This window comes from Anomalospiza imberbis, chromosome 5 (assembly GCF_031753505.1).
Source record: "Anomalospiza imberbis isolate Cuckoo-Finch-1a 21T00152 chromosome 5, ASM3175350v1, whole genome shotgun sequence".
Lineage (NCBI taxonomy): Eukaryota > Metazoa > Chordata > Aves > Passeriformes > Viduidae > Anomalospiza > Anomalospiza imberbis.
The window spans coordinates 46,286,857-46,301,797 of record NC_089685.1 but is presented as its reverse complement, the minus strand read 5'-3'; the positions used below and the strand labels follow the sequence as shown (position 1 = coordinate 46,301,797).

The window sequence follows — 14,941 nt, the reverse complement described above, 5'->3', positions numbered from 1 at the left end:
CCCGCAGGAGTTCGGCGGCGATTATTGTCCCCACATCTTTGTGCCTCCTTCTGCCCGGCCTCCGGCCCGCGGTGTCCGAGGTTAAATAGTGTTCTCACCAGCTGCCCTCCGCAGGAGGCTCCGGTGCCCTCGGGCTGCTGTCCCAGCCGTTGGGCCACCCCAACGAGCAGCGCCCGGCAGGCCGCGCGTCCTCCGCCCCGACCCCTCTGGCTGCGATGGCCGCGCTCCTCCTTCTTCTGCAGCTGCTCGCCTGCTGCCGCCGGGGCTCGGCGGCGTCTCCTGTCCGTCTCCAGCCGTCACCCCTGCGGGTCAGCTGCCCGGACCCTCACGGCCAAGTCTTCCAGCGGCAGGACAACGAGCACAGGGTGTCGTGCCTGTGGAACAGCACCGTGACCCTGCATTACCAGCCCGCCTCAGGAGCAGGGCTGGAGGTAGAGGGGGAGGAGGGGCAGCCACCATCCCCACCTTGCTGCCTCTGGTACCTGAACTCGGCCTCTCTAAGGAACATCTCTCGCTGGTCAGGCCAGGTGGTACTGCAGACAGGAGAAGCTCCTTCACCCGGGGCTTCCAGCCTTCTTACAGTGCAGTGCTCGTCTGCCTCCTGCGCTGCACCCGAGTGCTTTCACCACAACGTGAGCGTCGAGATCGTGGAGCAGGATATGCGGCTGTTCGTGCTTTGGCCACAGACACACGTTATCCAAGTGTGGCAGCCGGTGGAGCTGGGCTGGTGTGCACGCCTCAAGAATGCTGGCTGGCAGTACCGCTTCAGCAGCCGGGGAGGTGCCCCCTCAACCCTTCTCCTTCCCAGCAGCGAGCACCAGGACACAACATCACCTACTGTCTATCCAACAGTTGAGTTGCAACAGACCTGTGCCACCTACTACATCTACCGCTTGACTGTGCGCTACAGGCACCCCGGGATCAATGTTGCTTTGGTCAATATTGAGCAGATGCCTCACATAAGCTTCAACCTCTCTCTCAAGGTGGAGCCTGACTTGGTGCATGTCCTCAGTATCAGCTCCAAGCTCCTTAGTGTTCCTCAGCAGCCTCTCAGCTTATCCTGGTGGCTTCAGCCCCTTACCCTGAGTACACTTGCCTACAGACTGGTGGACACACAGGCTGTAGGAGGTTGGCTCTGCTCCTACAGTTCATTTACGCTGTCAAGCAACTTCTGTGTCATTTCTACACCTCAGAGCCTGAATGAGATCGTGGTGGCCAGTGTTTACTTCCATGTTGGTGGAGAGAGGTTTGAGAAATTGATGGGGAAACTGCACCTGCTCAATGGTACCCTGAGCTTAACTGCTGGCAAAGAAACTCCCATACATGTCAGCCTTTGTCCAGGGAAATCCAACAGCAGCACTTACATTTTCAGGTACAATCAGGGAACATTTTACACATCTAAAGACAGCAACAGTACTTTTTCCACAGATTGCCCTAACACACACACTGTATTCTACCAATACAAAGAGCTCTCCTACTTACTCTCCATAGAGTTTCTGGCCTTACAGTGGTACAAGTTCAAAATGTACCTTTATATGAATCAGAAGAGGGCTTTGATCAGGTCACTGGCAGAAAGAGACCTTGACGTCCACGTTTTCAGCAGTGGCCGTCCTTTTCTGCAGAACTTTAGTTATTTAGTGTGGTTTATCCCTACACAACATCCGATGCTACAGTGCGAGTGGACCTTCCATCTGCAGCTTTTTGGCACAAAAAAAGACCATATTGTCCAGAGTAGCACATATACGTACAGTGACCACGTAAAAAATGCTACGCGTTTTGTCCGTCGCTCTGCTTTACCCTTTGATGCAGAGCAATACACGGGGTTTGTGGCAAAAGTGAACTGCACCAGCAGTGCACCTACACCAGCTCTTTTAAGTGTCAGGGTCAACAACCATACTGAAAAAACCATAGAAGCACCAGTGGTTTGTGAGAAAAAAGAATGTTGGATAAGCAGGTGTTGGATTCAGAGACCTGATCCCAAATCCATTATCTTGTACAAGAAAAGGGCATTAGAATTTTTCCTCTTTGTCAAGTTGAACATAGAGTGCCACATTGGTATATCTATCAAGTCTTTATGGCAAGTCTATCCTGCTAAGGACACAAAAACTGAGCCGGACTGGTCAAAGCCAGTAAACACTTCTAGAATGTTTGGCATAAAAATGATACATTTAACTATTCCAGCCAATACTTTAGATTACGGGTTGTATCTGTTTACTTACACTGCTGAGGTAATCCCAATTAAGACCTCAACAGTCCTCAAGGCCTATGATATGATTTATGTTCAGATTGAGAGAGCTGATCTATTGGCAAATATCTCAGGAGGCTCGGTCCGCACAGTGGGTTTTTCTGAGAGCTGGACTCTTGATGGCTCTGAATCCTCTGATCCTGATTCACAGGAAGGACCACTGACTTTTACTTGGTACTGCACTAAAGACTCGGCAGAATATCAAACCATGAAATTCAACATGAAAAACAGATGCCATCCATTCCAGAAGGATTTGAGATGGATAACACCCTCAGGTCCCATTCAAAAAATACCACCAGAATCCCTCCCAGGAAGCACCTTATACTACTTTCGCCTGGTGATTCAAAAGGGCATAAGGAAGGCTTATGCTGATCAAATTGTAGAGGTAGATCCTGGCCCTCCACTCATTCTGGATGTGAAATGCCTTGAAAACTGTGGTAGGAGTTTAATTCCAACAGAGAGATATGCCCTATCTGGAAAATGCTCAAACTGTAAACTGAGCAACAGGCCACTATATTACTGGTCCCTTTTTTCAGACACCTCTAAAGAAATTCCTTTTGATTGGGCTTCCAAAACATCAACGGGAAGGTCTGGGGCTTACATGTCTATACATGCTCTGACTTTCACAAAGCCTGCATATCAATCCTACGTACTTCACTTAAGTGTAACTACCTGGGATGGTAGGTCCTCATCCTTCAAAACACCCTTTTCAGTAAATACTCCACCTCGGGCCGGCAGGTGTAACATCAAACCCCGTTACGGTATAGCCTTTCTGACAAAATTTGTTGTTAAGTGTAGAGGATTTTCTGACAGCCATTTACCTCTGACATATAAAGTGATAGTAGCTTCCAAAGTACCCCAAACTACCACAGTAACTTCTGTGGTGGAAAACACATTTGGCACAATTCTGTACTTTGGTTCTGAGCCTAGAACTCCTCCATCTTTTCTCCCAGTTGGAGTGCCCTCTCGTTGGTACAGTTTGACACTTTATGTTCAAGTCCGTGATTCCTTTGGGGCATTTACCCAGGTGAATTTACGTGCCCACGTCAGCAGCCCACTGAAAACTCAATCCCTTTCAGCTGTGTTCCGTCAACTGCTGGCTTCAGCAAGCCGTTTAAGCATGTCAGCATCTACTCAGCAGACTGGGGATCGTCTTAGAGCTGGTTATTTGGTTTATCTTGCAGCCTCACTCTTAAACTACATTAAAAACACACCAATTGGCCAGCTCCCTCAGGCTCGGCTTCGGGAAACTGTGGTTAAAACAGCCTTGAATATTTCAGTAAATAGCATCATGGAAGTCAACCAAGTAGTGGCTGTTCTTTCTGAAGTCACAGAGGCAGTTGAGAAAATGAATGTTAGGTCACAAGACCTTGCCATTGGGAAACTGACAGAAGTAACAGGAATTCTGAAGAGACAGAGGAGTCAGATCCATTGGTCTGAGGAAGCAGAAATTCAGACTAGTGGAATACTAAGATGCTTGTCCAATGTCCTGAGAGCGGATCTTCTGCGTCTTAAGAATGTCAGTGCAAATGGAATTCAACGTGTTTTCTCCATCATGGAAGGTGTAACAGATATAGTTTTCTGGGGGAAAGTCCCTGAAGAAATAGAAACTCTAATAGAAACAGGGCACTGGAATATCACTCTGAAGAAAAATGAAGCCTGGAAAATGACAGATTATTTGCTTGATACATCCACCTGCCACAATTGCTTTTATCCAACACTGAGAAAAGGAAATGGTTCAGGAGTGACCCCGGATACTGTGTTTTCCACTGCCATTTTTGAATTTGATGAGAGCCCCTTCCCATGGTTAGGTCATACATCAGATATTATATCAATGGTCATAGGGTTTAAAATGGCAGAGACTAAGGCTAATGGGGATCTAGTTCCAATCATGCCTGAAAGAGCAGACCTTTTTCTTGCCCGGAAAGGTGGAGTTGTAACTTTTCATTTAGTAATGGGACCCGATAAAACAGAAGCTTACACAACTGGAGGATTTAGTTTTGAGATCAGTAAAACTGCCACAAACATATACTTCCAGATAATGACAAAATTAAAAGTTACTTTCAAGGTGCTGATATTTTCAGGTACCAATCTTACTCATGCTCAGCCTGTGGCCTCGTTTGCTGCTTTTCACAACAAGCCAACAGCTGCAAGTGGAAATGAGACAACCACTGCTGACTGTAGCATTACAGGTCCCTATATAGTCTGTCTCCCAGAGTCCCTGCTGACAAGCATAGTGCAGAAAAGTGGCATAGACACTCAGAACATCTCTGTTGTCTTGGAGACGCATTATATCTTAAGGTACCCAAACCGAAAAGTGGTGAGCATATACATTTTTAATGACCAGTGTCTATTTCTGAATGGGATTGGAAGTCAGTGGAGCAAAGACACATGTGTAATGGGTCCCTTGACTGACTGGGAGAAGGTACACTGTATCTGTGTCTCCATGCGGAATCGCAGGAGTCTGTCAGCCCTTCCGGCATCCAACATCAAGTTCCTAGCAGCCAAAGTAGTAGTTCTTCCCAACACAGTAGATCTGGGGAGAAACCTGATAGCAGACATCCCTAAAAACCCACTGACCCTCATAACAGTGCTCTCTATTTTTGCCATCTACTTGCTTTTGTGCTGCTGGGCTATAAGAAGAGACAGGGTTGAGAGGGAGATCAAGTACATTATCGTTCTGCCAGACAATGAGGCCTCTGATGAAGGGAGCTTTTTGGTCACTTTGTACACAGGCAGTCGCTGGAATGCTGGGACCAAAGTAGAGGTCTTTCTGCAGCTCATTGGCCAGTATGGCAGGAGTAAATTCCGTTGTTTATGGCACCAGCCTTCTCCAGCTTTCCAACGGGGAAGCATTGATTGCTTTCTGATAACTACTACGAGAAAATTGGGAGATATTCGTTCCTTCAGGATCAGGCTCAATAACAATGGCAAATCTCCAACCTGGTTCTTAAGCAGAGCTGAAGTTGAGGACATGTCCACCAGGAAGGCCTGGTTCTTTCTGTGCAGAAAATGGCTTTTCCTTGACAAGAACAATCCCTTGCGATACTGGAAATTTTCTGTCACAGACCCCCAGACACCTCTCCCCAAATTCGACTATTTTCTTATTAATTTTAACAGGAGACTGACAGAGTACCATCTATGGCTCTCAATTTTTGCTCCTGTTATGGCTGGGGCTTTCACTAGGTTCCAAAGGTTGTCTACATTTTTAGCAGTAATATTATTCACCTTGCTTGTTAACATCATGTTCTTTAATGCTGAAAAGGATAACGAAACTCCAATATACCTGAGGTATTTGAGATCAATAACAGTAGGAATTGAATGTGCTTTGCTTACCCTCCCCGTGGAAATGTTAATAATTGCCTTATTTAAGTATTCCCAGAAGGATCCTCCCCCTGTTGTGACTAAGATGTACCCAAAGGTAGATTCTAGGTACTGGAATAATTGCATAATATCTGAAAAAGATGCAAATGTAATTGACACAGATGAGGAGAAGATGACTGTGAATTCCCCTCAGATGGGTAGAAGGTCCCAGAAGTCAAGTTCCAGTTTCATGGAAGGGGGCATCTTTTCCAAAGGAAGGAGACTAAGCACTACCATCAGGCAGCTTCGCAAGATCCCGGACACTGAGCCCTTGCTGTGCTGGTGGTGTGTTCCTGTGGCCTGGGGACTGGTTCTGAGCATAACTGTGCTCTCATCCTTCTTCATTGTGCTCTATGGTTTGTCCTATGGCTACCAGACTTCCCAAGAGTGGCTCATAGCATCTGGAACCTCCTTTCTTCAGAATGTGTTTTTCAATTCAATTCTGAAATCCTTACTTTTCTCAGCTATAAGCACAATTCGTCCAAAATACTCTGAAGACATCAGATGGGTAACTCAGGAAAAGCATGTGGAGATTAACTCAGCTGAAGAAACTCAGAGAGGTACCTGAAACTTGCTGATGTCAGAGGCACTAAGCAATATCAGCATTTGGAAGCTGATGAAAGCAAACATGCTGAGAAGGGCAAAAATTAAAATAAATGCACTTATTTTCATGAAAGGATTCATCCATCACCTTGTCTTTTTACCAGTGCTATTAAATTTTGCATATTCCACTGAGAATGTCAACAGTTTCCACTACAGCCAGTCCCTGAGTAGAAGCTGCTTTCAAAATACTTCTCCCACCCAAGTTTTGTGCCTAAGCATGACCTTGTATCTCACGGCAGTATCAACTCCTCTGCCGAGCTCGCAGAGGTGATGCCCAAGGGGCCAGCGCCGTGCTGAGCATGGCTCTCACCTCTGGCCGAGCACGTACTGATACAAGAGCAAAAAATACCCGGAGGGCTGGAAACACCGGCGTGTCCATCCCGAGGACCGGCAACGCCGGCATGTCCGTCCCGGGACCGAGAACGCCTGGGTGTCCATCCAAAGGGCTGGGGACACGCTGGGAACGCCTGAGTCCCATCCCGAGGTCGCATCCCGAACACGCTGGGGACAGGGCGTGTCCACCAAAGCCGGAGCAGGGAAGGAGCGAAGGCCGGACGCGTTCGCGGCGCACAGCGCCCCCTGCCGGCCGCCCCGTGCCCCTGCCCCATTCAGGGACGCCCCGGAGCCGCGGCGTCCGCGCGCAATCCCGGAAGTGGCTCGGTGGGCGCCGCGTGTGCGGGAACGGGAGCGGGAAGGGGAACGGGGAAAGGGAACCGGGAACGGGGAAAGGGAACCGGGAAGGGGGAAGGGGAACCGGGAACGGGAGCGGGAACGGGGAAAGGGAACCGGGAACGGGGAAGGGGAACCGGGAACGGGAACCGGGAACGGGGAAAGGGAACCGGGAAGGGGGAAGGGGAATCGGGAACGGGAGCGGGAACGGGGAAAGGGAACCGGGAACGGGGGCGGGAACGGGAACTGGGAAAGGGAACCGGTAAGGGGGAAGGGGAACCGGGAACGGGAGCGGGAACGGGGAAAGGGAACCGGGAACGGGGAAAGGGAACCGGGAACGGGGAAGGGGAACCGGGAGCGGGAACGGGGAAAGGGAACCGGGAACGGGGAAAGGGAACCGGGAAGGGGGAAGGGGAACCGGGAAGGGGAACGGGGAAAGGGAACCGGGAACGGGGAAAGGGAACCGGGAGCGGGGAAGGGGGAGCGGGAACGGGGAAAGGGGTAGCCCCGGGAACTGGGTGGAAAATGGGCGCCGGAGGGAACGGGAGCCGGCGGGAAACGGAAATCGGGAGGCAAACCGGAGCTCGGGACGGAACAGGAAATGGGGTCTGAGGGTGTGAGGGACGCAGAGACACAGAAACCGGGAATCGGGGAGCAACGGGAGCTGAGGAGGGGACCGAGGAACAGGAGACGGGGCGAAAGGAACTGGGAGCTCCTCGTGGGGGTGGAAACCGGGACCTAGGGAGAGCCTGGGGGAGCTGGGAACCGGGAATTGTGGGGCAAAGGGGAGCCGGGCAGAGAACCGGGATCCGGGCGGGGGAACCGGGAGTGGGGAAGGACAGCGGAGGCCGGAGCTGCTGGCCGAGCACTGCCGACCAGGAGGCACTCACGGTTCCCGAGCTAGAGGCCACTGTCTCCCAGCTCCAGGCACCTTTGAGCCAAAGAAGTGGATCTGTGCACCAGTAGTTAGTAAGAATATATAACTATATTCTTACAACTGAAATGGCGTGCTTTATGTAGACAAAATTTAAGACCTTCTTGCTTCCGGGTCCCACACCAGAAATATTTCCCTCATGCCTTAACTTCCCGTGTAAATTACGGTCAAAGAAGCTGTTACAATGAAAGCATTAGTGATACCTTGTCTCACTTTGTGTCTTGCCTCAAACAGAGTCTGTGATCTCTACAAATATGACAAGGTTATGTGAAAAGCCAGATGAAGGCTCCCCTGAAAGTTTTATTCTGCCCAGATGCAGCAGTCTGAGCTTGTTCAGACCAAAGATGGTTCTTGTTTGATGAGAGTTGTAGGAAAATACTTGGATTCTGCTGGTAAAGTGATTTGTAATGGAGATGTGCTCCCCAAGCTGGTTGAGATACCAAGCTCTCTAACCTGTGCATCACCTTTGCTCTGATCAGTTGACTAAATCAGTGTTTTTACCACTACAAAAATCACTACACCAAAAAAGGTGTAGAAAGCCCCAATGTTCCCAATAAATAGGCAAAACTTGAGATATAGATTAAGAAAGGAATGGGTTAGCTATGTGATTGCAATGGTTTGGGCTTCTTTGTTCTTTAGTCCAGGCCTGGAAAAAGCAAGGATTGGCAAATGTTTTTTTGCTTCTTTTGTTAGAGCCTGGTGAACACATTTTCACCTGTTCTTTCTGTTTTCCTTTTTGCTGCCCATCTAACACCTGAAGCATGCTGCCTCCTTTGAAGTCTGCTTTTAACTACAGGCCATCGACGACGTCTTCTCCCCCAGCTGTTCATTCATTTTGTCATAATTTTCCCAACGAAACATCACAGTGTTTTTAAGTCTTATCTACCTAGACCTATAGCCAGCTCTTTTGATAAACTTTGAAAAACATGGGCAACATACAATTTCTGTCAAGATCAACTTTGCTGCTTAATTAGCTCTAATGTGAGCCCACATTTTTGTTTTGGACAGTAGTGAAATCTTAGTCAGACCTACCTGTGTTTACTGGACAGATGCAGATCTAAAGCCAAAGGAAAGTTTATTAAATATCTGTGACAGGTTGAGGATGCTGCCAATTCTTAGTGGATTTTGAGCTGCTTGGGTATAAAAAGAACTGTGAAAATTTTATGTGTCTGCCTTCCTAGCATGTGACCCAGGAGGAGCAGTCCACTCTGGTTATAGTGAATTCTAGGATCTGCACATCTCCAGCCATGATTACATTTGTCATATGAGAAAAAGCTAGTTTTCTTCTGTTTTACCTGTGATGAACAGAAAAGTAAATTTGTCCAAAAGAATTTCTGGAGGGAAACTGTGCAGGAGACAGAGCATGCACAAAAGAAATGGCCTGGTACTCAGTGATAAAATAGGTGTTCACCTGTCTAAGAGCACACATTTCTCTGTGTCCAACAGAGAATTATGGAAGTGGTTCTTGTATATGTGCCTTGATACCTGTTTGATGCATCAGGTGTTGAAAGAAGTGCAGCCTCAGTACCTGCATATTTTTTAGGCAAAGTAATCCAAGTACAAGTTGGGAAGCCAAGTCTTTCTGACAGGGGCGAACAGAGTAACCTGAAAACGTGGCTAAAAATTCAGGAAGTCTTGTGCCGGCCTGAATTCACCTTGTTCCATATTGCTACTGGGCTAGAAGACAGGAATTTGACATAGGTCTGTGTCAGGAGGGTTGGAAGCTGCTAACCCCTGACTAAAAGACTTTAATCTCCACTGTAAACTGTAACCAATGAAGTGACCTTGGTGTGAAGAGAAGGAACAAGGAAATTTGCAAATTTTTGTGACAATTCCCAGCAAGCACTCCAGAAAAGAAATTTTTAAGCATTGGGTGACCGTGGACTTTGCTCCATTAGATGTACTGCCAGAGGATCTCTCTGCTGCTTTTCTGTGCTTCCTGTTCACACCAGATAGGATAACAAACCTCGGGGAGTATGTCCCAGAGCAAATGAGCATGGCTGCAGAAGGTGTGCTGGGCCATGTACATGGAGAAGTTTTAGGTATAGCAAGGACATGCCTGTCTTTATTCCCAGGCGTTCTTGAAGCTGGTAATACCAGAGTGAAGAGTGCCTCACCCCTCTGGTAGTTTTGTTTGCTCTTTTCCTTCTGGATTTTTTTTCTTTTTTTTTTTTTTTTTTTTTTTGCTTCATTCTGCAGTCCCCAACTCGAGCTCAGTCCTAACAAACTGAGAGCTGCAGTCATGCTTTATTGGAAAAAATTCCCTTTCCCAAGTATGTTAATGCTGAACATCTTCCTGGTCACAGGAGAAAGTGGGCACCAGCTCCACAGCATGGACATTGTCACATGCAACCCCATGTCACAACTTTGCTTTCAGTCCCAACTTTGCTTTCTGTCGGGAGATTAATCACTGGAGTGGTGTTTCTTCCTTTCAGGATTATGTCAAATGGCAGTGTCTTATTTCCTGAAATACTGTGTTAGCCTCTCCTCCTGTATTTCCACAAAATCTTGGTGTTCCTATTTTTAGACTCTGTTGGAAAGTATTGCACTAAGTTTAGGTTGTGCTTAACCAAGCTGATACTTTCAGTGGTACATGTGTGGCCCTGCACTTAACTTTTTTTAAGGACAACTAAAAAAGTAATGGTCATCACTTATATATTAATAGAACAACTTGCTCTTCCCCACTATGGCTGTTAATAAAACAAATTTCTAATAGGGAGCTGCAGTTTGGAAGGGAGACAAAATGAGTTCAGAACAGAGGGTTACTATTGCTGTAGGTTGATGTTTTTATTGTGGTTGAACCAGAAGGAGATTTAATGAAATCTGGCCTCAGATCTGGTTTTTCCATTTTGGCAAAAAATAACAGTTCTGTGATCCAGAACTGATGATCACTTTAGCAACACTTCAGTGATTGGATCTCTTGTGTTACGGGTAGATGATGCCTTGTGCAGCCTTTTGATGTGAACCTTTACATTCCCACCTAATTTAAGATTCTTACTGAATGCTGCCTAATTTAGAGCAGGCATCTCTGAGTAAGGGGCACTTGGGCTTAGTTTGTTGAGTGTTGGTTTCTCAGCTTTGTTAAATCATGGATCTTAGGTATAGATGACTTTTTGAGATTCATCATGTGTTCAGAAAGCCTTTTTACCTAAGGAAGGGGTTTCATTTGCCTGTGTTACTCCTCTTTCCATACAACTGTTCAGAAAACACACTGGCTTTCACATCTGTGACCACCTAAATGATTTATCCTGCTGCTGCCATGGGGAATCCATGGAAGCTGTTGTTCAGGAGTGGGGCTTGGGCCCTGCTCCATGACCCATGGCTAGAAGGAAGCCTGCAGGTTTTTCTGTTCCTTCCAAGCAGAGAAAGCATAGCAATGCCAGCACAGCCTCCTGGGGGAAAAGGGTGCTGCAACAAATCAAGGTTTAATTCAATCAAGTGATCTTTGGGAGAGTGAGTAAGGATGAAAGTTCTGATTGTTCACACCTTGTGAAATTACAGTCCTGGGCTAATTCATGCTGAACCCAAGGTAAGTCACCTCAAAGGAAGAGCAGAGAGGCAGCCACAGGTGACCTAAACATGCCTTCAGGGCTGTAGCACGAAGGAACAGGAGGAAGAAAGTTGTTCACCTGGGGATTAATTAGCAAGTCAGAAGATTCTGCTGTTTTATCTACTGCCTGATCAATTAGGCAGCAGATTGCTTTTCTGAAGAAGGCAAGTGCATTGCTGGTGCTGAAGTGTGTTTAAATATCTGTCACACCAAACACTGGCACATGCCAGGGTATGACCTGCCCTTCTATTAGAGAGCACTCCAACCTGTAGAAAATCGAGCTGTGAGTATTTTAATAGATTACTGTCATCAACAGTGAATACTGCAGGAAAATCCTGGCAGGTAAAACAAACAAGGGTTTTGTAGGAGTGGATTAAGGGTGTGACAATGTTGGTTTTATCTGACAGCCTTTCAAATCAAAGTCTGCATCTGTTTATAGGTACTTTGTTTCTTGTATAGTTTCTCTAGTTTATCAGTGACTCAGAAATACAGGAGTCTCCTGTGGAGTATTAAGAGGGGCTTAACCTATGCATTGTAAATACTTGTGCTAAGGAGGTTTGAAGCAAAGAAAATCAGATTACTTATCTGTGCTACTACTTTGCCACTGACCCTGACAATTTAAGGGTGATTTATGATTTCTGGCATGCCTTCCAGGCCTCTTAGCAGAGTGTTCCAATCAGAATTGCCCTGAAGTCTTTAGGAGTCTCCAGAGAACTGGACTGAGAGCCATTTCCCCATGTCTATATCAGGTATCAGTTGCAGACAGCACAGAGAAACACTCTTTCAGCACTACCTAACCTGTGTCTTTCTTTTACTGCAGTTATTTCCTTACTATGGCACTGAAATCTGTGTGCTTCACCTTTTCCCAGGATATGTGAGCCAACCTCACACACGTCCTGCAGCACTCTAGGCTTGACCTAGCAGGCTTCTGTGGAGTGTGTTAGTTCAGTGGTTACCCAAGCATGTGGATAACAGTGTTCTTTCCAGAAGAGCTGGGCATGTGTGTCAAGTAAAGATGTGTTAAAATACCTTGTGGCTTCCAGTCAAAGTGGAAAATGCTTGGGCAGAATTCAGTTCTAGACAAGCTGTTGTTAAAGACCTGTTCAGCATGTGTCAGCCAGACAGACTTGTGTTACTGGGAAATGGTGCTGCTTCAGAACTTTCCAAGGTAAAAAAAAATAGTGGTAGCACTTGGTGATGATTTGGGTTGCTTGTGGCCACAAATTTGTCTGTCATTATTAAGAAGGGATTAGTGCCCTAGACATTCTCCTCAAGAGGTCTTTTTATCCTGCTGCTGGTTTGCTAGAGAGAAATGAGTTCTCACTCTGCTTCACATGTCTGGAGGGCAGACAAACACCTGGCACACTGTCACATCCTGCTGAGATGGCATGTAGTGCCAAACCAATGAGCTGGCCAATGTATAAACCTTTGCCTCAGCTGAATTTATGGCCTAAAGCCATGGTTATTCAAAGCAAATTAACTTTTTGGAAGCGACTATTTGTGAGAAAGTGCATCTCAGGACTTGTCTGTTTGGCAATTTAGACTAAAGGTGTGAAGCACATGCATAAACTTGACATTAAGTATCTTTCTTCCGAAGGAAATGGCTTTACTTTGTTGTATAGCAAACCTTATTTCTGAATGGGAGCATTCACTCTGAAATCTGTGCATTCATTGACCTCACACTTTTAGTTAGGAACCTTAACTTTCCCAAGTGCTGATGTGTAGACAAGCTCTCAGGACAAATGATGTTTCCAGTGAAATAAAACTTGATACAGCTGCTTACCAGTGACTTGTAAGCTGGGAGTAAGATGGAAAGCATCATAAATTCATCTGTGCCTTGCAGGCAGGATCATATGCTTTTCAACTGGCATAGCCAAAAATGTGTTTGTACATAGATATCATTCCTTCCCAGTGGCAGGCATTGAACAGATTCAATGTTCTACATGCCGATGGTCTGTGAGAGAGCAGGTGTTTCTATATCTAACGTACTTCAGCTCTGAACCCAGGGCTGTTATTTTAACTTGGGATCAGGACATATTCATTCCAGTCTATGACCCTCACTGCCATAAATACTTCTTTTTTGTTGTTGTGATTCTTGGTGTTTTGCACTATTTTAAAGAAAAAGTCAGCATTATAGTCTTCTCAATTTGATTCAAGTGACTTTCCATACTCCTTTGGGGTTAATGATTTCTCCTTTTTAAGGAATACTGATTACAAAAAATTGCATACAAGTGTTGATCTGAATCTCATTCAGTCAAGTGCGTGTATTGGTATTGCTGCTGGGTACCTGCAGAAAAGGTGAAGTTAGGTATGTCAGGGGGACCTGGCTGGCAATCCTAAAATGCAGGGTTCAAAAAGTAGACTTCTTAGCTGATTTAGTGCATAGTGTGAAGAATCCAAATTACAGTATACAGGTAGACATGGGTAGCAGGTACATGCTGTATAACTACCTGACAAATCTGAAAACACTTGAGTTAATTAAATGCTCTCAATCATCCCTGTGAGGTAGAGAAAACACATTATATCCAAGGGTCATATAATTTGTGAAAAAAAATAGCTTCCTAAGGTGTTCTCAAGGTGAATTTATTTATAAATCCAGTGTCCAGCCCCATTTATGTTACATCTGAAGAACTCTGTGCTACTGGAATGCCAGGAATGGCAGTGGAGAGGCAGTGGAGAGGCTGGTGGTAAAGGAGTGATGAGGTAAGGGAGATTATTTCCAAAATCAGGTTTCAGGGTTTAACAGGCTAGGACTTTCTGAATTGGATGTCTGTCATGAAGCCTCTGTAGCCTGTGAGGATCTCTCTGTTCTTCTGGAACATTAGATGACAAGTAGTCCCAGCTCTGCTTCACCTTGCCCCTAGTTCACCTTATCAGCAGATGTCTCTGAGGATTCAGTTTCACTCTGTCGGGCAAGCAGAAATAGCAGCTTACTGTCACTAAAAGAGGGATGTGCAGGTCCCGCATCTCAGCTCTGCCTTTCTGCTGGTGTTGCAGTTCTGCCTCTTACCTTGTGCTAGTGTTAGCAGCTGTTGGATTCTCTGCCAATTTAGTTCATTAAAACAATAAGGAAAAAATATTGGAAGAAGAAAATTAAAAAGTTTTTTTTTTTTTGTTACTGCATTAGTAACTAGTGTGATTTAGTAAGACAGAAACCATGGGCCAAGGTGTTGGGTGTTGGATAGCAGCTGCCCATTCTCTGTGTTTTGGGATGTTTTAGATCACCTCTGTAGGCTGCATGGCCACCAGCTGGGCATTCACGTTGGAGTGTGTTAGGTGCTTCTGGACGTGCTTCTGGAGCACAACTTTTGGATTATTTTCTCTGAAACCTTCTGGTTTATGTGCTGTGAGACTGCTCTGTGGTGCAAACCTGTGTGGTAAGGAGGGACAGTCTGGCAATTTGTTCCCAAAGAAAACCCCTGAGCTGAAGCATAATTAGGCATGTGGCCTTAGTGAATTGAATCAGATCTGCAGGGAAAGGGTCTGGCTGCAGAGCTGGAAGAGTGGGAATGCCCTGCTGTGCTTTGGCAGGCTGTGGATGTGCTCAGCTGGGAGCACACACAACCTACCTGCTGAG

The 14,941-nt window shown here is 46.3% G+C and overlaps 1 protein-coding gene and 1 long non-coding RNA gene across 2 annotated transcripts; one reads left to right on the top strand and one right to left on the bottom strand.

Moving 5' to 3' along the window:
• Positions 1–126: 126 nt before the first annotated feature.
• On the top strand, positions 127–6,346 carry PKDREJ (polycystin family receptor for egg jelly). The gene has a single exon (XM_068190472.1). It carries the CDS (start codon positions 216–218, stop codon positions 6,174–6,176), a length of 5,961 nt encoding a protein of 1,986 aa, XP_068046573.1. The 5' UTR covers positions 127–215; the 3' UTR covers positions 6,177–6,346.
• A 6,510-nt stretch (positions 6,347–12,856) lies between these two features.
• Positions 12,857–14,645, bottom strand: LOC137474203 (uncharacterized). The gene is made up of 2 exons (XR_010999229.1): positions 14,375–14,645; positions 12,857–14,269 (listed from the first exon to the last, which is right to left on the bottom strand). It is a non-coding gene; the product is annotated as an uncharacterized lncRNA (long non-coding RNA).
• Between the last annotated feature and the right edge of the window lie 296 nt (positions 14,646–14,941).

What these genes read in the sequence shown, in the direction of transcription:
- PKDREJ (XM_068190472.1), top strand. Translation starts at nt 216, where the DNA reads ATGGCCGCGCTCCTCCTTCTTCTGCAGCTGCTCGCCTGCTGCCGCCGG.